Genomic DNA, 25995 nt, shown 5'->3' on the forward strand with positions numbered 1-25995 from the left:
CCTGACGCTGGAAGGGCCAACTCCACCCAGAAGTGGGTTTTGAGCAGCTCGGGAACCGCACAGGGGTGCCTTCCCGAGTTCCATCAGGAGGAACTGAGTGAACCTGACCCCACGTGGGAAGGGTCGCTGTCGTGAGTGAAAACCGACCAAGAACGGCCGAAGGGTACTGCCCAGGATTCGGACGAAGGCCTCGATCCTGGCGGCCGAGCCCTGCGCTGCCCGAGCCCTGCGCTGCCCGAGCCCCGCCCGCGGCCCTCTCCGGCATGTACCTTGAGCCACTGCTTCTCGGTCAGCGAGTCGCTGTAGTCCACCTCCTTGCGATGGCGGGAGCCGCGGCCGAACATCTTCTCCTCCTCCTCCTCGCATGTCAGCCGCTCCACCTCTGCGTCGTCCTTGATGATCCACGAGGGGAGCTCATCCTCCTCCATCAGGCGTGGCTTCCGCTTGGGGTTGCGGGCCTCCTCACGCCTGCGGTCCAGGTCCATGCGCTGTGGGGTGCGGGGCGGCAGGGACAGAGGGACAGGCGTCAGCACAGAGAGGACAGAGGAGATGACCAGTGGGCACACGCGGGGGCACCCTGACCAGGGGCTGCTTCCCTGCCTCAGGACCATCGCTGCAGCGGTAGTTAAACAGCAACTTGGTCGTGCGGTGGCTGAGCTGGCTGGGCTGCCATGTCAGACCTTGGCTGGGGCTCTGCTTCAGGGGCAGAGAGAACTGGAAAGGACAGGATGGTGGTGGAACGGGGGCTGGAACGGGGGCTGAAACGGGGCAGCGGCTCCCCTGCCCCATTGAGGCGATACAGGCTCAGTGGAAGGCACAGGCCTGCTGGGGCCGAGGGCGCCCCCAATTCCCCCCGATTCCGTGCCCACGAGGGGCAACAGGGCATCTGAGACCGAGGCCCTCGCCAGTCCCTCAGTCTTGGACAGTGTGGCTCCCTCTGAAAGGGAGCCTCAAGGACAACAGGCATTGGCCAGACGGAGGGCCATAAACTGGAGCAGGGCTGGGCGTGTACGTGTGTCCTGCCATCCCTATGACACACTTAGGAGGCCACAGAACGAAGATGGGTCAGTTAGGAGCCATGGAGGGGCCACCCTGAGGGCTGCCCCCGGCCCCGTTACCCGCTGGGGATGCCACCGTCACTGAGACCTTTTGCTCTGTTCGGTGTCAGCAGGGAAGGGGACGGTGTGTGTGTGTGTGTGAGCTCCACTGCACATGGTTCACACAGGCGGGGAACCAAGCCCCTGAGGGTGCGCAGGGCCCGAGTGCCCGCGGCGCTCACCATGAACAGGTCGAACTCTTCCTCGTGCCGGGCAATCATCTGGTTCACCGTCTCGTCGTCAGGCACCTCGTCTTCTTCCTACAAGATGTCACACGTTTAGTTGGAGTGCGGGGAGGCCGGGGTGGGAGGCGGCCGGGCTCGGAGGCGAGCGGCGGCGGTCCATGGGAAATGAGCTGGCGGTCCCAGTCCGGCTGCGGTGGATGGGGACCCACACGGCAGCGAGAGACGCACACGCACACGCACACGCACGCTCCGTGGGATCAGGGCCCTTGCTGGCCATCTCAGCCGAGAAGCCGAGGATTGAATGGGCATGGAGACTGAACTACCCCTCTCACCTTTAGAGGTGGCTCCTCCAAGTCGGGGTTGACGCCCGCTGGCGGAGGGGCAGTGTGGGCGAAGCTGGCACTGCCGCTGCCCGTGCTGCAGTGTCTGCTCTGTGGATAAATAGAGGACTTCAGTCTCCAGGGCTGTCAATCCGGCATCTTTCACCAGCAGTTTAGAAAAAAAAAACCACTTCAAAGAAAAAGCAAGTACTCATCCTCTTTCCTTTCAGCCCACACTCCCTTTACTCCAAAGGGATGCAAAAAAAATAAGAGTGCAAAAAAGGTAAAAAAACAAAAATGAAAGCCGCTCATGCGTCCACCACTCACGCCGGGGAGGGGGTCGGGGCTGGCGCTGTCCTCACCTCGTCCTGCTCCTCGTGCTCGAGGATGGCCTGGAGGAAAGCGCGCCTCTCGTGGCTGGAGGACTTCTGGTCGAACATGCCGGCCTGGATCACCTTCTGGTCGACGTTGAGCTTGTACTTGGCCGCAGCCAGGATCTTCTCTTCCACGCTGTTGACCGTGCAGAGGCGGAGCACACGCACCTCGTTCTGCTGCCCGATGCGGTGGGCACGGTCCTGCGCTTGCAGGTCCTGGGGAGAGAGATGCCGGTCAGTCCCAAACAAGCTCTTTAAATCGTTAAGGGACAGTGGATCACTGGATGCCACTGGGAAAGGCAGGGGTCTTGCAATTCTCGGGCGCCCGCCTGGCTGTTCTGCCCGCCACAGCCAGAAGCTGCACAGGCCAGAAGCTCAGGAACAAGACCTGGAGCCCGTGCCAGGATGACTTGACCCCAAATTCCTGCAGAAGCGTCACTTTCTACCTTCACTGGGATTTGACGGATACTCAGGAAGAAACCGCGGTTGTAGAGGGCCACCCCAGGGGGTTATACCCCAGCAGCTCCTCTCACAGCTGCATAGGGCCCCTTGGCTGCCCCGGGCAGGGCCTGGCTTGGCGTGGCTGTATCACAGCGAGGGCACTGTTCACAGAATGACGCCAAAGCTGGGCAGCACCACGTTGATGCCTGGTTTGATTGGAGGCCCTGCCACGCAAGCCAGGCCCAGGCCCCACCTCTCGGAGCCTCAGGATCCACTCTGCTGACACCAGCCCGTCTCGTGGCTATCGTGTGTGAGAGGAGCCAACGGGCATCGGGTGCTCAGGCCAGTGCCTGGTGTGGAGCAAGCGCCCATAAAGTGGCAGGTATGGCGCCAACGCTGTATCATCACGCCCAGCGTAGACCCAGGAGGGGCTACGAGATCCTGTGTCTGGGGCCTGCAGCTGTGTGGGGCTGACCTCCAGATCTGCACCTCATGGGGGCAGCAGAGGCCACACCTGGTGGGAACAGGCATGCTTTGTGTCCACGGTTCGTACCCTCAACCCTGCCCCGCAGCTCAGCCGGCGTGATTCCTGGCTCTGCAATGTGCTTCATGACCTCTGATACCCCCCGGGTGTGGAGGAGGACAGGGCTCCACGGGGGTCTCTCCCCTCGACAGCCTGTGGGTGGGGGAAGCACACTCGGACCACCTCTCAGGAAACAGGCCAGTCATCGAGGTCCGGGCGGCAGCCACACCCCAGGCTGGCGCAGCAACCATCCCAGGCACTCGTCTGTCAGGCGCCCGTGGTTTACACACCGATAACCAGCTCTGCTGGGCTGTGGAGAAGGGCTCGCTCGCACCGTCAACAGGAGTGAAAGCTGGAGCAGCCTGCTGGAGGCCACTGTGGCAGAACCAACCAGAACGTGAAGGGACAGGCCTGTGGACTGAGCAATCCCACCTCTCAGGCTTGGCCTGGCTGGTGCTCCAAGACAGGGACAAGGTTCCCCAAGGGGAACAGAAAACCCGGACGTCTGCCAACTGGGATTTGAGTCAAAAATCCTGGGGCCGGGCTTCCCTGGTGGCGCAGTGGTTGAGAGTCCGCCTGCCGATGCAGGGGACGCGGGTTCGTTCCCCGGTCCAGGAAGATCCCACGTGCTGTGGAGTGGCTGGGCCCATGAGCCATGGCCGCTGAGCCTGCGCGTCCGGAGCCCGTGCTCCGCAACGGGAGAGGCCACAGCAGTGAGAGGCCCGCATACCGCAAAAAAAAAAAAAATCCTGGGGCCACCATATGCCAAGATAGCTGGCTGCTGAGGAAGCGGCTGGGGAGAGTCCCCATGTGCTTGCATGGAGACATGAACACACCAGCTGCTGGCGGGAAGAGACACGTGCTGGAACATGCCGTGTTCATGTCAAAGCCAAAATATATGTGTGTACCCGGGTAGATGCTGGCTCAGAGAAGAGCGGGGTTGGTGGGGAAGGGGAAAACTGGACTCTTTAATTTGTTACTTTCACTTATTGGTACTTGCATTTGAAAAAATTACTACTTTTATAGTAAGACGCAAGAGGTAAATACTTACTTTAAAGCTACTGTACCAGGGCTTCCCTGGAGGCTCAGCTGTTAAGAATCTGCCTGCCAGTGCAGGGGACATGGGTTCAAGCCCTGGTCCGGGAAGATCCCGGAGGTGCCGCGGAGCAACTAAGCCCGTGTGCCGCAACTACTGAGCCTGTGCTCTAGAGCCCACGAGCCACAACTACTGAGCCCACATGCCACAACTACTGAAGCCCGTGCGCCTAGAGCCCATGCTCTGAAACAAAAAGAAGCCACCACAACGAGTAGCCTGCACACTGCAAGGAAGAGTAGCCCCCTGCTCGCTGCAACTAGAGAAAGCCCACACGCAGCAACAAAGACCCAACGCAGCCAAAAAATAAATAAATAAATTTATAAACAAACAAACGAACAAAAAACTACTGCATCTATAAAATACCACATCCCTGTTATCTACAGGCACGGAGCCCTGTGCAGGGTATGTGGATAAGAAACAAGGGCAGCAGTGCACAGAGCACAAAAAGTATGCCCCAGTGTGGTTTTAAGAGGCGCCAGCATGAGAGCTGGGCCAGAACATGGCCAGGAAGGACCTGCATGACTAAAACAGTGACCATTACTGCCAGCTGATAGGACTGGGGCATCTTCCACTTTCTTTGCACATTTACGCGACACCAGAATTCTTTTTGTTTTTTTGGCTGTGCCATGTGGCTTGTGGGATCTTAGTTCCCTGACCAGGGATTGAACCCAGGCCCTCTGCAGTGAGAGCGCAGAGTCCTAACCACCCGACCACCAGGGAATACCCAGGATTATTTTTTTTTAAATAACAACGGAACATGAATTTTTTCATAATCAGAGCAAAAAACTAGTTTCGTTTTGAGAAACAGAGGAAAGTAACTGCTCTCTGGGCTTCTCTCCAGGGGCTTCCGGGACTCCAGGAGAATGTCAAGAGGCCAGCGGACACTCATGCTAGTGGGCATGGTCTCCCTGAGGCTTCGAGCCCCTCCCCCTAGGGGGCCTGAGAGCTGTTACCTGGTGGGGGTTCCAGTCACTGTCGAATATGATAACAGTGTCGGCTGACTGAAGGTTCAGACCCAGCCCCCCAGCCCGGGTGCTGAGCAGGAAGATGAAGTACTCGGAGCCGGGCTCGTTGAAGGTCTTCAGCAGCATGCCCCGGTCCTCCGCTTTAGTGGTTCCTGCCGGCGGGTGGGGAGAGCAGGGTTATTAGCAAGGTGACCGTGGCGGGTGGAGGGGGGGCGGGCGGTGGTGCAAAGGAGACAGAGGAACACCTACATCAGGGAGCAGGTATAGAGTCCACAGCCGTCCAACTTGGGCCACCCAAGCCATGGACACTCGCTCAACACGTGGCCATGAGTGGTGACTGGCGAACAACTCAGATTTACGGTGACACTACTGACCGCCAGTCCTCCCACCCCAGGAGAAGAAAACGAGCCCCAACGGGCCTCCGGTGTCTCCTCCGTGTAAATAAATCGGGGCTGCTGTGGGAACTAAGTGGGCAGGCGCTGGAGCACAGTGCCCGGCACCCAGCAGACACCCAGGCAATGGGGCTGCCCAATGAGTCGCCACCACCTGCCCTGCCCAGCTGTCCAGGCGGTGGTGGGAGACACTGCAGCAACACTGTTAACGCCGTGCCCCCAAACCCACGTGGGGTTTCCAGGCGGGCAGACGGGGCTGCTATGGTATCGAACAACTGGCCAGAGGGCTGGCGCCTGCCTCCATCCTACTGTGATGGGTTTTCTCCATTCACAAAGGGAATCATCTACAGGCGAGCACACGGGGGGCTTACAATGGAGACTTGTTTCCCTCTGGGCAGGATGGCTCCCCTCTTCGTGGAGCCACAGGGACTCTAATGTGATGGCCCAGGACATGATCCTCAGCATCGTGATGCTCAGAGGGGCATCTAAGCTCCTCGGGCTACTGCCAGCCTGGGGAGCAGAGGTGCCTCTGGGGAAATCAGGTGTCATTCCTGGTGTTGCTTCCAGCCACTCTCCTACACGTCACAATGAACAGCATGGAGGCCTGATGCCCACTGGTGCCTGGGCTGCCCCAGTTCCAAGGAGGGGCTGAGGCAGGCCCAGGTGGAGGGGCCGATCCCAGATGCCCGGCCTGCACCCTCGGCATTCTGAGAGCAGAAGGTTCCACTCCACGTGTCACCGAGCCCCCACCGTTGCCGTTCTTTTTTTTCCTTCTGGCTGCACTGTGTGACACGCGGGACCTTAGTTCCCCGACCATGGATTGACCCTGGGCCCCCTGCAGTGGAAGAGCGGAGTCCTAACCACTGGACTGCCAGGGAATTCCCCCCCTTTGCCTTTCTTTCCCAGAGCTTTCGCTCATGTGGCAGTGACCACATGAGGTGCCCAGAGATGCAGCCACAGCCAAGCAAACAAAAGTCCTCATCCTAGATAGAGGACTCTCATCATGGAGGGGAAAAAAAGGGGGGGCGGGCAAATGGATGGGCGCTGGGGTGGGTGGGAACACACTCTTCACGTTTGGCCTGTCCTCTAGGGGGCGGGGCAGTGACACAGACAAGGAGTAGCGCTCATGAAGGCTCAGCCCCTGAAGGACAGAGAGGCCACTGGGGAGGCCAGCACACAGAGGGAGGGGTGAGGTGAGCCTGGCCACGCAGGCCTTCCAAGCCATGGGAAGCACCTGAAGGAGGGAGGTTTGAGGGAGGACCTGACCACAGCTGTGTTTGTAAAGGTTGCCCTGGACAGAATTCCAAGAACAGGCCGAAGGAAGGCAAGACAGGGATGCAGCAAAGGTTCTGGGTGGGAGTGGGGAGGGCAGAGACCGACAGACAGATCCGCCCAGCAACCTCGCGTCTGAAAAAAACAACAGTTCCACAAGATGTACCGTGAAAGACACAATGGGGGCAAAAAGGTTTGGGGTGTTGGCTGTGGATGCACATAGCAACGAGCTTAGATAAAGGCTCTGAGAAGTGTGGTTTATCCCACACTTCTTAACTGTGTTTACCCTGGAGGCCCCCAAGTTCATTTTTCTCGAGAGCCCCATTCACTCCATCTGACAGAGGGTGGGGGGCTCCCTCTAGGGTCTTCCCGGTCAGTTGACACGTGTCAGAGCACGGGTCCTGCACACTGTCAGCATCTCACTCAGCCCCCTCCTCCCCGGAGCTCCTGCGTGCTGGGAACAAGGCAGAAACAGGGCTTCTTATGAGTGCATGTGGTCACAGTCAGTGCTGTTCCCAGGGAACTTGCCGCTATCACCCCTGCAGCATTGGTTTTCCTCCCTCTCTTCCTCCCTCCCTTTCCTGCTTCTCTCAGTGCTCACAGTTCCGGCATGAACGGGCCCGATTCCAGCTCCAGAGCCACCCAGGCGGTGGAGAGAAGAGCATGTTGCTCACAGCAGCCTAATGAAATTTCACCCCCAGACCCCTGGGGGAAAAGACAAGCTGCTTCTCTGTTCGGGACACTGAGCAGGTAGGTGGAAGGAAAGCCTGGAGGGGTTGGCTAAGAATGAAGCCAAAATGGAGGACAAAGAGCCAGGAGCTCCAGAAAAGCCCCTCTTAACACTATCTGGGCACCTGGATCCAGCTGTGCCTGAAGCAACCCTTGAGGTTCAGTTATGTGAGTCTATCAAGACTTCCTTCTTTATGCCCACAGGATATGGGTTTCTGTCACTTCCCACCATAACAGGACCGTAGAGCAACCCTTAACCACTGGACTGGACGCAGCATTATGGTGCAAACACCATGAGCCTCACATTCAGGAGATCCAGCCATGATACTCCCAGGGCCCTCCCTCCCATTCCCGCAAGCCTGTGTCACTGAGTGAGCCGCTATGCCCACTCCTGCCGCTAGACCTAGAGAAGCTTTGGCAGCAGCGGATAACGAGGCCGCCCTTTAACAAACGTCTCTCTCCCGATCGTACTCACCATCGAGCCTGAGGTATTTAAAGCCGCGATACGCAAAATAGTCTTCCATGATCGTCATGAGGGAGGTCATCTGACAGAACAGCAGCACTTTATGGTTGGTGGCCCGGAGTTTGGGAAGAATTCTATCGAGCAGCTCAAATTTCCCCGAGGCTCGGTACAGGTCCAGCCTGCGGAGTGGAGGGGGTGGGGAAGGACACACACACCACATGAACCACAGCGCCCTGCAGGCAGGTCAAGGAGGACGTGCGCTCCCATGCCCAGGCTACCTGAGCCGGCCTAGGCAGGCTGGCCACCAGGCTCGGGGGCACACAAGTGCTTCCTTGGCAGACTACCCCCGTGCCCGCCCCCGCCCCCCTCCCCCCACCAAAGTTTCAGCAAAGCCATTTCAACCCAACTAAAATAAACTTGGTCATGAAATTACTGACCAACTTGGATACTTCTAAGAGCGAAAGAAGGTGCTATTTATTAGTAAAGATCCTGGGACAATGGGCATGGACAGGGGCTGCCCTGGGAAGCCAGGCCTCCTGTTTAAGAACTTTCCAAGAGCAGAGGCTCCCAGTGGAGAGTGCCCACACCGCACCACACACAGGACTAAGGGCCACTGCAACTTCTGTCATTCGCTCCTGGTTTATAGATGTGGAAACTGAGGCTGGGGGACAGTGTGACACGGCTGCTGACCTGCCAGGGCCGGGCTCAAAACCAGGTCTGTGGGACCCCATTATGCAATTTGGTATAAAGAACTACACAGCTAAAGAACCTTTTGCCCTTTCATTCGGTGCCTCTGCTCTAGGAAATAGTTTACTATCCCAGAGAAATAATGGTGGCTTTAGGGTTAAGAATGTTTTAACGGTGAAATCTTGAGGCAGCATTTGTGTCCCAACACCAGGGCTGAACGATGCCTGGGCTGCGCTTTATAAACAACGCTGGAGAAAACACCCCCAGAGCAAGGTGCGTGGCGCACTGTATAAAGAGTATCCCTCTGTTGGTGGGCAGAGTTTAGGCTCAGAGTGGTTAAGAAAGCTGTCACAGGTCACAGAGCCCAGAGGTGGGGCCTGGAAGCCAGGTGTGGTCACCTCTCCAAGTGGAGAATTTTTATTCTCTTCTTTGGGTTCATCTATGTTTTCAAAGTTTTCTGCCAGGAATATACTGCCTTTGAAATTAGACAAGTATAACAACAGAAATAAAGCCAACCGAAGAGAGAAATACTGGCACACAGATGGTCTGCCCACCCCGTTAAGCTAGGAAGATTCTCACCCTTGGACGATGCCACCGGTAAATCCCAAGTGCTCGGAAAAGGACTCCTGCGATGGAATGAGAGGCGGGTCAGTGCGGGGCAGGAAAAGACGGCTAGGCCCCATGCCTCCGAGCCCTCCCACCCATGCTCAGCGTTCGCCCACGGCGGCCCCAAGGCCACACAGATGCTGAACACAGCTTTTCTATCCCACTGACATCCCTTCCGTCATGACCTAACATTCTTAACCACGGAAAGGAGCGCGCGAGGACGGCGCGCGCCTGAGACCACACCTGGTGAGCTGAAATGGAAGCCCAGGGGCCTCTGGCATGACCCCGGAACTTTATGCCAGAATGTACGGACATATGTGTGCTTTTCAGAAGCAAGCATCCAGACTCTCAAGGGTACTGGGGCCCAGAGCCGTCAGGAAGAGGGACGCTGCTCTCCATGCTCTGCCCAGGATGGCCCCACGTGTCACCGAGTGGGGAAGGCTAGTAACCAACAAGCAGAGGCAGCACAACCCCACCGCGGGGGAAACGACTCCGGAGAACAGCCTCCGAAGGCTTCGGCAGTTACCTGAGGTGGGATTTTCATTTCTCTTGCATATTTCCCTACAGTTTGGATTCTTTACAATATATAAGCACTTGCAAACAAAAAATCCATAAAAAGGCAAATGTACAAGCATCATCTAGTCTAAACCTTACAAGCTCTTTTTCTCTAAAGTTGCCAGAGAGAAGTGACCTAGCTCTGTCTAGGGGCTAGGCGCAGACAGACCCCTCTGAGAGCAGGGCCCTGTGCAGGGCTGAGGCCCCCGAGCTCCGGGTACCGCTGGGCCTGCCGCCCCGGCCCTGGGCCTCACCTCGATGTGCTGGAACATGTACGGGTGGTTGCAGATCTTCCTCAGCTGCATGATGGTGTTCATCAGGGTCTTGGTGCCACCTTTGCCCTGAGGAGGCAGAAGAGAGGCTCCCAGATCGGTCTTGTTCCGGGGTGGGGTGGGGTGGGGTTGGGGGAGGAGGCGTGGAAGAAGGACGTGAGAGGAGCTGTGGCTTGTGGCAGAGGAGACGGGGCGTGTGCAGCTGGCTCCTGTCGGGGCTCAGAGGCCTGAAGCCAGCAAGAAGCCAGCGCTGGGGGAAGCGGAGACCCCCTGGCACCCTGGAGGGTGGAGGGTGGAGGGTGAGGAGGGGCCGGCGGGACACAGGGGAAACGTGACTGGCAAAGAGCTGAGGGTGGATCACAAACACTTTGTGAGGCCAGCTCTGTGGGCACTGGGGGGAGTCCCCGGGGCGGGGCTGCAGCCAGACGGCTTAGGAAGATCTCTGGTTACAGGGTGAAGGAAGGATGCCGGGGTGGGTGCCGTGGGCCAAGAAGAAAACCAGGAAACAGGGTGCTGCAACAGCTCGGGTAAGAAAGGGCCCAAACGAAACATCTGGAAGAGAAAATGGGGTGGCAGGGCCAAGCCCGAGGCCGCGGGGGCAGAAGCGAGGGATCTGGGAGGACAGCTGCAGTCCTGGTGAGGGGAGCAGGGGCGGGGGGGCCCAGGGCCTCAGAGGGGCCGAAAGGCAGCAGCCTGCCTAGCTCCCACCTCCCCACCGTAAACTAACGTCACCCCAACGCCACGTAATGACGAGGGAAACGGGCTCAGTGGCCCTGGCCGTCGAGGCTCTTTCCCAGCTGGGAAGCTGGGACTCCCTAGAATATTCTAATGGCTGGGGTCCGTGCTGGGCCCCCCACTTCCGACTGATGCATCCACGGGAGAGAGCACTTCACGAGCAGAGGACCCCAGGCTGCTGACTGGGAGGCTCGGGGGCCTCCCTGGAAACGGGCCATCAGCCTCTGTCCCCTCAGCCTTATGGACTGGACCCATCCACACCAGCTGTGATTTAAACCAGGCCCAGTCAACACCCTCGGGACCACGGCCAGATGGGGCCTCGGCCACGACTATCACCTCCGAGGAGGCGAGAGCCTGCTGCTTACAGTGTGCAAAAGCCCCGCACCCAGTGGCCCCCAGCACGCCTGCTGTGGACACCTGGGGGGGAAGGGGGGCCCCGGGCCAACCTTCTTATCCTTTTCAGAGCCATCGGTGAGCAGCACCCCCTTGGCCTGCATGTGCCGGTAAAGCACGCGCTGCAGCGCGGACATGTCGCACTTGATGACGTACTCCACCTGCAGGGCACACACCGCCGTCAGCCGGAACTGGAGCCGAGGGTCCCGGAGCCCAACGCCCAGCCTGGGCCCGTCTCTGATCGCCCAGCCTCTCAGAGGCATCCTGGGCCCTGGACTGTGTGCTCTGATCAGGGCACACAGGGGTGACCGTGAGGAAACCCCATACCCAGGGGGACGAGGGGAGATGGGATGTGGCAGACGCACCGGGGCAGAGGAATGTGGGGGGCTTCCTGGGCCAGATGGGGCAACTCGGCTACCTTCCAAAGGCCTGCCCACAGCCGGCCAAGAAACAAAGCGCAAATGTGACTGGGGGGGGCGACTGGCCAGGGACCCCAAGCCCACCCAGGGGAAAGGGGAGGGGGCCCTGGGGGGACTTAGTGCTCTAACTTAGCACACCTGCCTTCCACTTGAGAGACCCAGTGAGGGAGAGTGGCCAACCCCAGGCGGGATCGACTCCTGAATGCCGAGGCAAGACCAGGGCCAGGCCTGGGACCCAGGGGAGCCACCTGACTGGGCCCACCCCAGGGAGGCCCCCTGGACGATGCCGCACTGGGACTTCCGCTCAAAACAAACATGGTACGTGGAATTCCCTGGTAGTCCAGTGGTTAGGACTCGGCGCTTCCACTACCGGGATGCCAGGGTTCGATCCCTCGTCAGGGAACTAAGATCCCACAAGCTGTACAGCGTGGCCAAAAAGAAAAAAACTAAACGTGGTACCTTTTCAGGTAACTGAGCCTCGACTTCCTTCTTGAGCCGCCGGAGCAGGAAGGGCCGCAGCACTTTGTGGAGACGACGGATGATGAGAATGGTTTCCTCCTCGTTCAGGTCCACCTGGCAGCCCCAACAAGACATGACAACCAAGCGTTACCTCCAAAGGAGGGGACAGGGATGCAGCGAAGGGCCATCTGGAGTCACCCTGTGCTCAGCACCTCCTTTTCAGACTACCCTAAGCTTCACAGGAGCCTAGCAGGGCAACCTCTTCCTCTGAAAAACTGCAAGGATCTAAGACCTTCCATGGAAGCCCTGGGACACGGAAGCCAAGGCCCCAGGGCACTATGAAACACAGCAGCATGCTGCATCGCTTCCCGAAGAGTAACAAACCCACGTGCCTGGAGTCCTGCCAACACATCCAAACGAAATCCGGATAGCACTGCGGGGGCCACGCGGATAGAGCGTGTGGCGTAACTGGGGGGGTGCTCCAAGAGGGCTCTGTCACTGGAAGCCCAAGTCAACTCTCCTTTTGGCCTGGGTGGGAAGGACGGAAAGAAATGCTGCTCTCCCAGGAGGCCTGCTACTCTGATAAAAATGTGAATTAAAAAATTTATTTTTAAGTGAAAACATGACATCTGAACTTTTCTTCTCTGGGTCCCTTTGGGCAGAGCTTTTGCTCAACTTGAAAATACGTGAAACCAGAGCATTTGTTCCTCAGCTCTTGGAGGAGGCGGTCCCTGGGAATCTGAAAACTGGGGGCTCCTTTGTTATGAGATCCTTGGAAAGGCCTCAATTTCTCCTTCAGGAGGGCTTCTGCCTCAGCCGGTACCAAGGAGGCGGGATGATGCTGACAGAGGCCCCCCTGTAAGAGCTGAGGAACAGCTGTCCCAGACTTGCCTCAGGAAAATCCGCTAACTGGGAACGAGTGAGCTGGGGCACGGCTGCCGTGGGCGGTGACGCTCAACGTTAAGCCCTGCGATCGTGCCCACCTCCTCGGTCATCAGGCTCAGGCCGCTGACCTCCTTCAACAGAAAACGCGGCGGCCACAGACACACCCACAACGCCACTCCCAGCCACGCAGACATTGAGAGACACTGGCCACAACCCACAGCCGTCTTTAAAAACAAAAGGGACAGAATCTGACCATGTTACTCCTTTCACTGAAACCATCCAAGCTACCCGCTGCCCTCAGGGTGAAAATTAAACTCTCCTCAGGCCCTCCAGCTGCACCTTCACACCTCAGGGCCATGTTCCTTGCTGTCCCCTCCCTGTGCCTGGGGCACAGGGTCAGGGAAGCCCCAAGCATCCCCTGGGATTTCTCTGCCTTTCTCCTCTGGGGTCCTTTGGTGCCAGGGCTGCCCTGTGCTTTGCTGGGCCGGCTGTGGTGGGCACTCAACCCACAACGACCCAGGGAAGCCAGCTGGGCCGGGACCATCAATTTGGAGGGTCCTCGGAGCTGCTTGTGGCCGAGGCTCACGGCTCCCCACTCCACCCCCCGCCACAACGTGGCTGGCTGCACACCCACCTTTTCCCCGGTCATGGCAAAGGGCGCGTTGAACCACTGCTCGAAGGTGCTGCAGCTCTTGAAGATGGTGGGCAGCAGGAAGTTGAGGAGCGCCCAGAGCTCAGGGAGCTTGTTCTGCAGCGGCGTGCCCGTCAGCAGCAGGCGGCGGGGGGCCACGTAGTGCGTGTTGAGGACCTGCGTCAGCTTGCAGTGGTGGTTCTTCATGCGGTGGCCTTCGTCCACGATCATGTACTTCCAACGGATCTGTGGGCCGAGAGCAGGAGGTCAGGGGAGGACAGGCAGCGGCGCTGCCCACCTGGGTGAGGACCTCACGGCCATTAGGCAAGAAGGCCCTGGGCAGAACGGCCTGCTGAGCTGGAGAACGTGAGCACAACAACAGCCCCTGATGAGGGATCAGCTCACACCGCAGCCTCTGTAAAGCAGGGGGTGAAGACGGACACACGGACAGGGAGACACGGCTGTGACCTGCGACTGGGTGAACAAATCCAGGGGCAGAAAAGTACTTTGGTTTCCCAAGAAAATTATGTATGCTAGTACATGACACAGAGAAACACCCCAAATAACAACCCCCCTGCTGATCAGAGGCCCTCAGGGGTGGGGTCTTCAGGGGACTTGGCTCAGCAACGGGTGCATTTCCAATCAGCAGGCGGCAGCTCTAAGGCAGGAGCAGCACAGGTGGGTTCAGATGGTGCGCTCTGGGGGCCCCGGCTGCGCCTCAGAGCCTGTCAGTGGCCACACGGCTGGTGGACACAGGCTAGATGTCGATTCTAACCATAAGTGTGAGTCTGCAGGCAGGAGCCGCAGGTGTAAATCCCTATTTACATGTGACTGTGACGAGCTTCAGAGCCACTCTGGCTTTGGCTTCCTTGGCACGGCCTGGCTGAGGAACTGCCCATCAGGTGTCCCAGACGAAAAGGGCAGAACCGACTGGGGTGGGGCCTAGCAGCCACTTCCCACGAGGAACCCCCATGGCAGGGGGTTTACGTTAATTAAAGCCACGGTCAGACAAACACAGGATTTTCAGAGCCCCGTTCTCATGCTTGGGATGGGCCTGGCTTTGTACTGGGTCAGAAGGGTGAGCCTGCACACTGGACACCAGCTCCCTGGGCCCCAGTTTCCTCATCCGTAGCTCAGAGATGCACATCAAGCACAAATGTCATCAGTACGACCAAGGCCGACAGGTGTGGTAACACGTAAACATCTCCTCCATCCACTGGGTCAAAAACTCCACCACTTGACTTAATCCCCTACACGGTTAGTGAGGCCAGATGCAGCACCTTCTGGCTCGACCCCTTCCCAAACCGGGAAAAGAGCTTTTTGTAGGCGAGGGATGGTGCCTGCCTCCTATCTGGGTCATGGTTTATTCTCGGTAATTCCCTGATGGCCCAACTAGAGCTGCCTTCACAACTGTGTCAGCTAAGAGGCTGCCCCACGTGCACAGCCCCCACTGAATGCGCCAACCCAGCGGTCCAAGGCTGAGAGAACACACAGGACGTCAGAGTGCTTGGACCTGGATACCAAATCCCTCCTGCTTCGTGGGCCGCTTTCCTGTAGGCTGTGGTAGGGAGACATGGCCACCAGGGAGGGAGGTCTGAGGCCTCTAGAGACAGGCGGAGACAAGGGGGGCCTCACCACAGCCCTGCCAGGGACACGGCAGGCAAGACAGGTGGGTCGAGAGTCACCGCGTGTGACCAGGCTCTTCGGGCAGAAGGCCCGAGAGGAGCCAGTCCACATGTTGCGCAGACGCAGCCAGTCTCTGGACGTGGCCCAGGGCCAGCCTGGGGACAGATGGTCGGAGAGGCAAGCCCAAGGTCACCTCGACCGGGGCTGTTCGCACACAGAGCAGCTGTCTTTTTACACATATGTGGGGGAATCACTGAGAAATGTCTTCGGGGGCTTTGAGAAGATGGGAAGCGTGACACACTTGCGACAATCCTGGGCTGGATCACGGGCTCCCTGACAGCACGCGACGGCCTGGGCTGGCTTGTTTTACAGGCAGACACGCTACCTTTGCAAGAATGTGCTTGTCTTTAATGATGTACTCGTAGGTCGTCAGCAAGACGTTGAACTTGCCGCTCCGGAGCTGGGGAACGAAAGCACGTCTGGCTGCTGGAGAGCCCTGTGAGGGAAAGAAGACACTCGCGCCTCAGCCTCTGGGCCTCGGGTCCTGGCCCCTCACGCCGGCAAGGGCAGAGGGCCAAGTGTGGGGAGCGGAGAGAGGAGTGTGGGTCCTGGGCGGCTCGGGCCCCTGGGAGGCTTGCTGCCTGCACCTCCATCGGCCTCACTCCTGATGGTCAACCAGCTCCGCTTCCCACACCCTCCTCTTCCCGGGTCCCCATCTCAGGCCTCCAGGCCTCCCACACAGGCGCAGACCGCCGTGATCACTCCCAAAGGGCAGCTCCGGTTAGCAAATCTGCCCCGTCCCTCCTGTTCAAAGCTCACGTTCCAGACAGAGCTGCACTCGTTCCCATAAGCTCTTGCCAGCCGAACGACTTTTAGCTCCTCAAACGCACCAAGTTCTCCCCAGACACGCTGTCCCCTCTGCCGGGACCCGATTTTCCCCATCATGGGGCCAAGAGCCTCTCAGCACAGGGTAGTGAGCCTGGGCCCAGTAGACCTGTGGCCAAGGGCACAACGGGGCTCTGCCACTGAGTGGCTGTGTGAGGCCCTCTCTGCCTCTCTCCCCACGAGGACAAGAGGCACATTTAGTCCCCACTTCACAGGAGAACTGATCTAGGGGTGGCACTCAGAGCAGGCCTGCACGGGGCCCACGTGTCCTGGTGTCCCCCGTCACACAGCAGCCCACGGTGGACACTCGCTAAGTCATCCCACGTGAATGGGTTTTAACCAAAGCTCGGCAAGAATAATGAAATCTTCAGGTGAATGCGTTAATGTCACCACATTCCACAAACTGAGTCCATAACTTCAGGTAAAAAAGCAGCATCACTCCTCGAAATAAAGTGATCCAAACCCTGTGTTAATGGCAGGATCCCATGTGTATAACATAAGAAGACGCGCACATGCACACGTGCATCCTGTCATTAATGCAAGTTGATGCCCCTCTTCACCCACACGTATCCCCTATTCTCCCACCCTGCCCATGCCCACCTCCTCAGGGGGCGACGTACCTTGTAGGACACCTTCACCACCGAGGGGGCCCACTTGTCAAATTCGTATGCCCAGTTGGACAGCGTTCTGGTGGAAACAAGGAAGGGAGAGTCAGGGTCTAGTTCTGTTGACAGCAACTGTCCAACAGATGCCCACGAGGGAGTGAAGCTGATGTGTGTGTGACCCTCAGAGCTGGCCGGGTAATGGACCATCTGAGGGAAGGAGGGGATGGTGCCCCAGGTGGAAGACACAGGGACACACAAAGGCGTGGTGGTGGGTATAGGGTCAGCCCCCGCCAGGGCGGCCGGAGAGGGCCAGGACCAGGAGCTGGACCCTGGAGATCAGTTCTCTGTCACCGCTGTGTGGCCACAGGCCCCTGTGAGAACACACCACAAGCTGCAGACCTGCTGCTCAGAAAAACGCAGATTCATGGTGCCTCATTTCAGGCTCAGGACGCTGGGGGTGGGGTGCGGGAGTCATGCCACGGAGGCCGGGGCTACAGGAGACACCACCGAGTCGCAGTGCCATGTCAAAATGAAACTGGCAGCCACTGAAGGTTCCTGCCCGGTAAGAGGCAGAATGAGGATGGGAGGCAGGCGAGACCAAGCCAGGCCCGGGCAGAAGACTGCAGGCGGGGGAGCGCAGGAGGGCTCGAGGCCAGGAAGAGGGGGGACAGACAGAGATGGGCAGTGAGCGGACATGGGGGCGGGTGAGGAGGGACAAGTCACCCCCGACTACAAGAGAGAACCTCAGGAGAGGGTGACAGCGACAGTAAAGCCAAGTTCAGAGCGGGTGGGCTCTCGGGGAAATACTGGGACACAGAGTCTTCGGTGGGGGAGGGAACTCACTCAGACAGTCTAGACCAGGGGGTTTGTAAAGACAGGATGCAAAAGCCAAGTGGAAGGGACTGCTCGCGGCTCACCCAGCTCCTCCCTGCAAGCTTCCCTGCAAGCTCCACTGAGGAGCTCCCCCAGCAGCCAGGGCCAACCAGGTGGGCACAGTCTGAGCCAATGAGATGGAAGCTTAAGTCGCTGGGCTGAAAGTCAGGAAAAGGTCTTGAAGGAGGGTGGAGACTCAGCTGCCCTACGCTCCTGCTGCCCTGTGCCCCGCCCATCATTCTGGGAACCCAGAGGAGATGATGGAGGCAGCGTGGCCATCCTGCAACCAAGAGGGTAAAGGCCTAGGGGCAGGAGTCACGTGCTAAGGATTACTGAGCAGAAAACTGCAGGAGCCTGGGTCCTGGAAGCTTGAAGCCACCTGGCTGTGGGCTTCCCCTTACTGAGGGATCAGCAAGGTTGCCCTGGTTCGGTCACCGAGGTCTGGTTCCTATTACAGGGAGCAATAGGGGAAGGTCGGGGCACTGAGAGAGAGAGAAGCCAAGGGCCAAAGGCTGGGGTGGGGGAGGGGCATCTGCAGAGCGGGAGAAGAGCTGAGGGAGAGTCGGGAGCGGAAGTTAAGGAGACAGGCCAGAGTCAGGGGTCAAGAGGGAGGCAGGACAAGCAAACTCATGGCGGAGAACAGCACGCCCCAGCAGGTGGACGGGACAGCGGGACACTCACAGTCTGAAAACATCCCCCAGGGCACAGGTGGCTCCTGGAGATGACACTCAACAGCCTGGGCCCCGGTCTGGGTAGCACAAGGGTGAAAAGGGCTGAAGATCGACACACGGGATAACTTCACTGAACGGAATGGGGGAAAGCAGCCAACTTAAATGACCTTGGAAAAGATGTTTTGGCTGGAAACTGTAAGTCTAAGGACAAAAGAAACTGGATCTCTAGTTCGCAAGGTTGTTCTTCACAGGCTAAGTATTCTGAAAGCACTGTACACGCACACTGGGAACGAACACACGAGTAAGGAGAAAGGCTAGAATGAGTCCTGTGGTCCCGGCTGAGTCAAAGACAGCAGTATGGTCACACTTAACAGAGACACAGATGACCAGACGCAAACCATGTCAGCACGTGTGCACTAGGGTCAGTACACGTACGTATACTTCCTAGCACTGCACACTGAGAGGACCTAGAAGCAATGACGCCCCAGAAGCGAGGAGCACACCCAGCACCCACATCTTGGTTTCTAAGACCATTTTCTAATAAGGGAAACCAGGGCTTCTTGGAGAAATGGCTGGTTCTAGGCCTGGGAGGGAAATGTACCAGCTGAGCCTGGAGCGTCTTTGGGTGCCAAAAAGCAAAGACGTGCTCAAAAACCCCACAATGATGGGAGCATGTCAAAGGAACAGAGCAGCCAACTGAGAGAGCTCCCAATGGCCAAGGCTGGAATGATTTGAGCAACAAAATAAACTAGTATTGGAGTTTAACCCAAAGTATAAAATAAATATCCAGGAGTCCATATTGATATAAACGATTGAATACATTCACAATTGGGGGGAGAAGAAAGAAATCTTCCACACAGGAAAACTCCAAAAAATTTATGTAGGGATTTCACCTTCAAGGAGGTAGCTCTTAATTGCCCACCTATTATTTGTGGGCTGAACTTAGTCCCTTTTTTCCAGAATACAGTATGGAAGGGGTAAAAAAGAGTAACTTCACAGTGGAGACACCTGACACACACTACCTCAGCCCGGTGATCAAGGTCAACCTCAAGAGTGAAAAGACATGTAGACAGTAACTGCCCCCCCCCTTGTGAGGTGATAAGACACGTGCTTCACTTCTGGTCTTCGTCCCGAAACCCACCATCCCATTTAAGGATGAAAAAATCACCAAACAGATCCAGGCTGAGGTACATCCTACAAAACACCCGACCAGTTCTCCTCAAAACCATCAAGGTCACCAAAATTACACCAAGTCTGAGGAATGGTCACAGACCAGAAAAGACTGAGGAGATGTAAAGGCTAAATGTCATATGGGAGACTTCCCTGGTGGCGCAGTGGATAAGACTCCGTGCTCCCAATGCAGGGGGCCAGGGTTCGATCCTTGGTCAGGGAACTAGATCCCACATGCATGCCACAACTAAGGAGCTTGCGTGCCACAACTAAGGAGCCCTGGAGCCGCAATTAAGGAGCCCGCCTGCTGCAACTAAGACCCGGTATGTATGTATGTATGTATGTATGTATGAATGAATGAATAAATAAATGTATGTATGTATGTATGTATGTACGTCACATGGGATCCTGGAATTGAAAATGGAAATCAGGGCAAAACTAGAGAAATCCACATAAAGTTTACTTAATAGTAATGTGTTTAATTACTAGTAATGTTCCAGTGCTGATTCCTCACTTGTGACGAATGTAACACGGTCACGTAAGATGTGATCAACCACAGGGGGAACCTGGGGAGAGTATATGGGGGCTCTGAGTACGACCTTTTCAACTTTTCTGTAAATCTGATACTATTCTAAAGTAAACAACCACAATGCAATGACACAGACGTGCTGAAAGGACACAGGGACGGATCTGAAGCGTCTCCCTGGGCCAAATCTGGGACAATTTAAGCAAAGTAAATAACAATAGTGTCCACAAGACAATTCTTCTATGAAGAATTACACCATTAAACAATTAAATAAGGGAGAAGAAACAGCTCTTCCTTGTAGTGGAATTCCAAGACCTGTAGAAGGAATGCCGGAAAGAGAAAACCAGTACTCGGCACTTTCCAGAGTGATCATTTCAGGTGAGACTCCTCTGACAGATGCTGAAATTACGGGGGAAAGTTATGATGAGAAACGGTATATTCATGTAGCTTCTAAGTGCCTTCTCACAAGTTACTTATAAATTACAAAGGAAAACTCTTAGGTTTATGTGGGGAAACCCGCAGGCACCACGTAAGGAAAGACCAAAGCGATGCTCTCCTGTCACGGAGCCCCTGGGCTTGTGCCTCCCGATGTGAGGCCCCAAGAAGGGCACAGCACCCACCCTGGAGTTTCTCGCCAGAATTCCAGAAAGAAGACACATCACACAAACCCAATCTGAGGGACAGTCTACCAAATGCCTGGTCAGGATTCAAGTGTCAAGATCATGAAGGACAAAGATGGACTCAGGAACTGTCACAGACACGACATGACAGACACACGGCAACAAAAGGCAAAGTGGGATCCTGGACCAGAAAAAGGCCTTTAGTGGGGAAGTCTACAACATCTGAATAGAGTCTCTAGATTCGTTACCAGTTAACAATGATTTGTTAAATCATTGTTACTATCCTGGTGTTGAAACTGTCCTAAGGTTATGTGAGATGCAGGAGGCCGGGTGAAAGGTATATAGGAACTCTTTACACTACTTCTGCAGTTGTTTGTAAGTCTGAAATCATTTCAAAATGAAAATTTAAGAATGACAAACCCAGGCTGCAGAGCAGCACGCTGGACAGAGCTATTCCAGTGGAGGTGAAGTCACGCCTGGGAGGCTAAACAGAAGGGAAGGGACTTGAGTAAGTGGAGGGCAGGGAGTCAGCGCACAGGCAAGGGCAGCGGGAAGCAGAGAAGCAGCTGGGCCTGACCACGGCCTGGGACCTTCCGCTGCACCGTGGAAACAGTTCCCTCTCCATGAAGATCTGTTCCTGCCAAGGCAGCCAGATTTACACCACCATGAGGGACAGAAGGCAGAAGGAGGAAATCAACTTCTCGAGGTGAATTCTGGGAGGGTTCTGGGGCCCCCAGCGGTGGGTGCGTGGCCTCTGGAGGCCTGGCCTCCTTACAGGTAGGAGGGCATGTTCCCATGGGCTGAGGGCTGAGTACTCGGTTTCCCATCCTCCCCCTCGACAGCTGACTTGAGGCAGACATGGTTCCCCCTGAGTGCTGGGCCGACGGTAAAGGGGGTTCCCCTTCAGGGCCAAGCCAAGTGTACACTCAGAGGCCTGGCCACATCAGAGCAGACCATCCCCCAGGCCCATGACTGGACTGTTGCCTAACATGTGACCTGAACTGGGTCAATGACAGCCAGTCCTGGGACTTCTGGAAAAAACCTGGGAACAGGAGAACCATTATGTGACACATGCGGAGCTGGGAAGAGGGATGCCCAGATGGCCTGAGGAATCCTGGCCCCTGGAAGGGTGCCTGCTGGGAGGAAAAGACCAACGGTACCAAGAGGTGGCTAGTGAGAGAGCCTCCTCTGGACGCCGTTTGGGTATCCAGATGCCACCTGAGCGTCTGTGGTGCCTGGACCAGGCTGGGACGCGATCGACAGGGCTCGGTGCCCCAGCAGTAAGTGGACAGTGTCTGCACAAATGGTTCCACTCCACATTTCTAGTGGGCAGTTATCTGACTCCCGTGACAACCTTGTGTGGAATTTGCTCATTGTGGGGCCTGAAGAGGACACCAAGGACATCCTGTGAGAGCTGCCCCAACAGGAATCATGGACGGGCACTCCATCACCTGCCCTTCTATCCTGAGCCTTGACACGAGAGGCAGGTGGCTATGGGCTGAGTTGTGTCCCCCCCCCAAATTTGTATGTTGACATCTTCATGCCCAGCACCCCAGAACGTGACTATATTTGGAAATAGAGTCTTTAAAGAGATAATGAAGTAAAAACACGGTCACTGGGGCAAGCCCTAATCCATGACTGGTATAACTTTGTTGTAAGAAGAGGAAATTAGGGCACAGACACACATAGAAGGAAGGCAGTGTGAAGACACAGGGAGAAGATGGACATCCACAAAGCCAGGAGAGAGGCCTAGGGAGAAACCAGCCCTGCTGACACCTTGTTCTCAGACTTGTGGCCTCCCGGGAAATAGTTCCTATTGTTTAAGCCACCCAGGCTGTGGTCCTTTGTGAGGGTGGCCCAAGCAAGCTAACACACAGGCGTCTGAGCCCAGGCCGGGCTGCTAGTGACCTCGGGCGGTGGGGCCTTCCCATTGGGCACTCCTGGCACCTGGGGTGGGCACACTCACGAGAGAGGTACTATGATGAGGAAGGGCCCGTTGATCCGCTTGTGCTCCATGAGGTACGTGATGAGAGCGATGGTCTGGATGGTCTTCCCCAGGCCCATCTCATCAGCCAGGATGCCATTCAGGTTGTTGTTGTACAGGGACACCAGCCACTCCAAGCCTTTGATCTGCAAGGAAAATCGGCCAGGACTGAAGCCCAGGTTGGGTTCGGGGGTGTTCCCCGCGCTTCGGAGACTCACAAGTTCTGCCCCAGCCAGGGACCTCCTGCGGCCGTCTTCACTTGGTATTTTGCTCTGAGTCAGCCCACTCCTTTCCCACTCAGCCTCATCCTCAGCAATCCTGTCTCTGAAATCACAGGGTTGCTGTGCTAATGAGAGATGTATATGAAATGTCCTTTCTGGGCGCACATTTAAACAGCTAAGCTTCTCACTGTTAGAGTGTCCGTCTGTCACTGCCTGACACCAAGCCACACAGCACATCGGGAGCAACCTGCCCTCAACCGTGTGACACTGGATTCAGGAGAGCGTTGGGGTTTCAGGGGAACTTGGTGAGGAGTCCACCACATGACTAACAACTGCCTCAACAGCATTTCAAGATTAACTGAAAGGTTTCCAAAGCTTGTGAAGCTTTCTGAAACACAGTCAGAGAGAATATTGTCTTCAGGGAAAATCTGGAAATTTTCATAACAGATTAAGCAAGTTAAGTCTTGGCCATGTTCTGATTTCTCTGATTACACTGGTCTCTGGAAAGTTCCACTGGCCACAGGATTCACCTTTGGCACTTGATATCAGCACGGATATCAGCACCAGCTGCCTCTTGGGAGCTTACAGGTGAGCCTGGGAATATGGGGCCACAGGAGAAGAGATTTTTACTATAAGCAGCTCCATTTCTTGGCTGTTCCAGGCCAGACCCTGACAAAGAGCTTCAGAGGCGTCATCACTTCACCCTCAGAGGCTGGCAGGAGGGGCTGCTGCCCCATTTCCCAGAAGGAAGGACCGAGTCTAGGGCTGCTAACCTCTCCTGCCTTGCTGCCTCATGCTGCACAGAGCTCTAGGAAATATGTACTGAGCACCCATGGGCCCACACCTGGGTCCCATTCTGGCTCGGCCATTCCCAAACTGTGTGATTTTGAGGAATCGCTGTACCTCTCTGTTCCTCAGTTGTCCCTCCAACCACCCCCCCTTCCCATGAAATTCGGAGGACCGCAGCACCTACTTCAGAGTGGCTGAGGGAATTCAGATGCTAACAGCCTATAAAGTGCTCCTATTCTTCTTGGCACATATCAAGCACCCAGCAGATACAGATTTATTGCAACATTTCATTTCCTCTTGGTCAGACCATGAAGCTGCTTTACAGATGAGGAGACTGAGGCTCAGAGGGGAAGAGCAAGTTGCCCAAAGACCAAGAGTGGACCGTGAACTCAGGTCTGCCTGCCTTCAGCAGCCACCCACGACCCGGAAACCCCTCTGCCGAGACTGCTATGTGGACACGGCCCCCTCCAACCTACCTGGTACTGCTTGAGGACGCCGTTGACCATGAGCGCCGACTGCTTATCCACCCTCTCGGTGACGGCGTGGGCCACGGCATAATAGGACTGCAGGCCACGAGCGAGGGCCTGCGACACGCCATACTCGTCATCAACATCTTGCTTGGCGTTCCTGGGAGCAAGATCAAAGGGCCGTGTGAAGACACACATTCCTACTTGTGACAATGTGCTTCTGACACAAACCTCCGCAGAGCAGCTTTATGGCCTGAGCCGGAAGATAAGCCAAAGAGCAGCCGCACAGTCTGAGGACAGGCAAGGCAGCAAACACTAATCCAGGTGGGCCCAAGACTAGACTTCTGGGTGCCATGGGAATCAAGTCACTGTCACACCACAGAAGGAATGTTACTTTTAGCCAGAGGCTGGTCACATGGCCCACCCTCCCTACCCGGAGTTCAAGAGTCTAAAGGGAAAATGTACACTCAACAGCCTTGCACAAACCAGAATCATTTATACTTAGGCTGTTTTGTAATCTAATCTAGAATTCTTCAATTAAAAAAACCTCTTTTTATAATTTTATTTTTTTGGCCGCACCACGAGGCTTGCAGGATCTTAGTTCCCCAACGAGGGATCAAACCCAGGCTCCTGGCAGTGAAAGTGTAGAGTCCTAACCACTGGACCGCAGGGGAACTCCCTGGAATTCTTTTAAAAAATGACTTTAAACTATTTACATTTTATTAATGTGAGAGATATATGTGATCTAACTATCATATTGTTTTATGCTGTGTTTTGTTTTTATATCTTCTTACAAATCCTGCACAGTGAGCTGGGTTTTCCTAGCTTAGAGGGTTTTTTCCTATATATTTCTGATGGATTCAAAAGACTGTATGTTTGGGCTTCCCTGGTGGCGCAGTGGTTGAGAGTCCGCCTGCCGATGCAGGGGACACGGTTCGTGCCCCGGTCTGGGAAGATCCCACATGCCGCGGAGTGGCTGGGCCCGTGAGCCATGGCCGCTGAGCCTGCGTGTCCGGAGCCTGTGCTCCGTAACGGGAGAGGGCACAACAGTGAGAGGCCCGCATACCGCATATGGTTCCCTTCATACCTAGTGCTTATGTAATACATAATGCTCTCAATGCTCTATTTAAGAGTATCCATTAACTCTGTCCTGTAAGCCACAATAAAATTGGTATGTTAATTGTAACTGTGCTTACAACCAAAGGATGAGAAATAACCTAAACGACCACCGCCAGACTCAGGCCACAACGTGAGACCATGACAGGGATGCCATGACAGGATGGCCAGATGTGGAGGAGTGAGACACCCTGTGTGCACAGACATAGGAGCAAGGGGCAGAACACTGTGCCCCAGATACACTCGTGCAAATGAAACAAAACACAGATACATGTCATGCTTACTGATGCATAAAATATGTGTGGAAGACACGCGATGCTGGAAGCAGTTTCTTCCAGGGAGGAGATGGGGAGGGCTGTGACTGAAGCACAAGCATGAAGCGGCCTTCTGTGGTAAACCCAACTATCTCTTTTTTATTTATTTTTTATTTGTTTATTTTATTTTTGGCTGTGTTGGGTCTTCATTGCTGCGTGCAGGCTTTCTGTAGTTGCAGCGAGTGGGGGCTACTCCCCATTGCGGTGTGCGGGCTTCTCACTGCGGTGGCCTCCCCCGTTGTGGAGCATGGGCTCTAGGCGCATGGGCTTCAGTAATTGTGGCATGCGGGGTCAGTAGTTGTGGCCCACGGGCTCTAGAGCGCAGGCTCAGTAACTGTGGCCCACGGGCCCAGCTGCTCCGCGGCACATGGGAACCTCCCAGACCAGGGAATCGAACCCACATCCCCTGCATCGGCAGGCAGATTCCCAACCACTGCACCACCAGGGAAGCCCCCCGACTATCTCTTTGTTGGTTTTCTTTTTTTTCTTGTGGTACGCGGGCCTCTCACTGTTGTGGCCTCTCCCGTTGCGGAGCACAGGCTCCGGACGCGCAGGCCCAGCGGCCATGGCTCACGGGCCCAGCCGCTCCGCGGCCTGTGGGATCCTCCAGGACCGGGGCACGAACCCGT

The 25995-nt window shown here is 56.2% G+C and overlaps 1 protein-coding gene across 10 annotated transcripts in view; it reads right to left on the reverse strand.

Moving 5' to 3' along the window:
* Nucleotides 1–25995, reverse strand: part of SMARCA4 (SWI/SNF related, matrix associated, actin dependent regulator of chromatin, subfamily a, member 4) — an 87274-nt gene that overhangs the window by 21534 nt on the left and 39745 nt on the right. For 7 of the 10 annotated variants that reach the window (XM_067733712.1, XM_067733716.1, XM_067733715.1 and 4 more), the window contains exons 15-29: nucleotides 23946–24096; nucleotides 22442–22605; nucleotides 16631–16697; nucleotides 15511–15621; nucleotides 13503–13745; nucleotides 11984–12097; nucleotides 11159–11266; nucleotides 9960–10046; nucleotides 9124–9170; nucleotides 7870–8036; nucleotides 4990–5153; nucleotides 1965–2192; nucleotides 1615–1713; nucleotides 1280–1357; nucleotides 270–488 (exon numbers count right to left, since the gene is read on the reverse strand). In XM_067733712.1, the coding sequence (XP_067589813.1) occupies nucleotides 270–488; nucleotides 1280–1357; nucleotides 1615–1713; nucleotides 1965–2192; nucleotides 4990–5153; nucleotides 7870–8036; nucleotides 9124–9170; nucleotides 9960–10046; nucleotides 11159–11266; nucleotides 11984–12097; nucleotides 13503–13745; nucleotides 15511–15621; nucleotides 16631–16697; nucleotides 22442–22605; nucleotides 23946–24096 (2047 nt within the window). The remainder of the gene's footprint in view (nucleotides 1–269; nucleotides 489–1279; nucleotides 1358–1614; nucleotides 1714–1964; nucleotides 2193–4989; nucleotides 5154–7869; nucleotides 8037–9123; nucleotides 9171–9959; nucleotides 10047–11158; nucleotides 11267–11983; nucleotides 12098–13502; nucleotides 13746–15510; nucleotides 15622–16630; nucleotides 16698–22441; nucleotides 22606–23945; nucleotides 24097–25995) is intronic. The other 3 variants (XM_067733719.1, XM_067733718.1, XM_067733717.1) reach the window with 1 other exon arrangement.

This window comes from Pseudorca crassidens, chromosome 3 (genome assembly GCF_039906515.1).
Source record: "Pseudorca crassidens isolate mPseCra1 chromosome 3, mPseCra1.hap1, whole genome shotgun sequence".
Taxonomy (NCBI): domain Eukaryota; kingdom Metazoa; phylum Chordata; class Mammalia; order Artiodactyla; family Delphinidae; genus Pseudorca; species Pseudorca crassidens.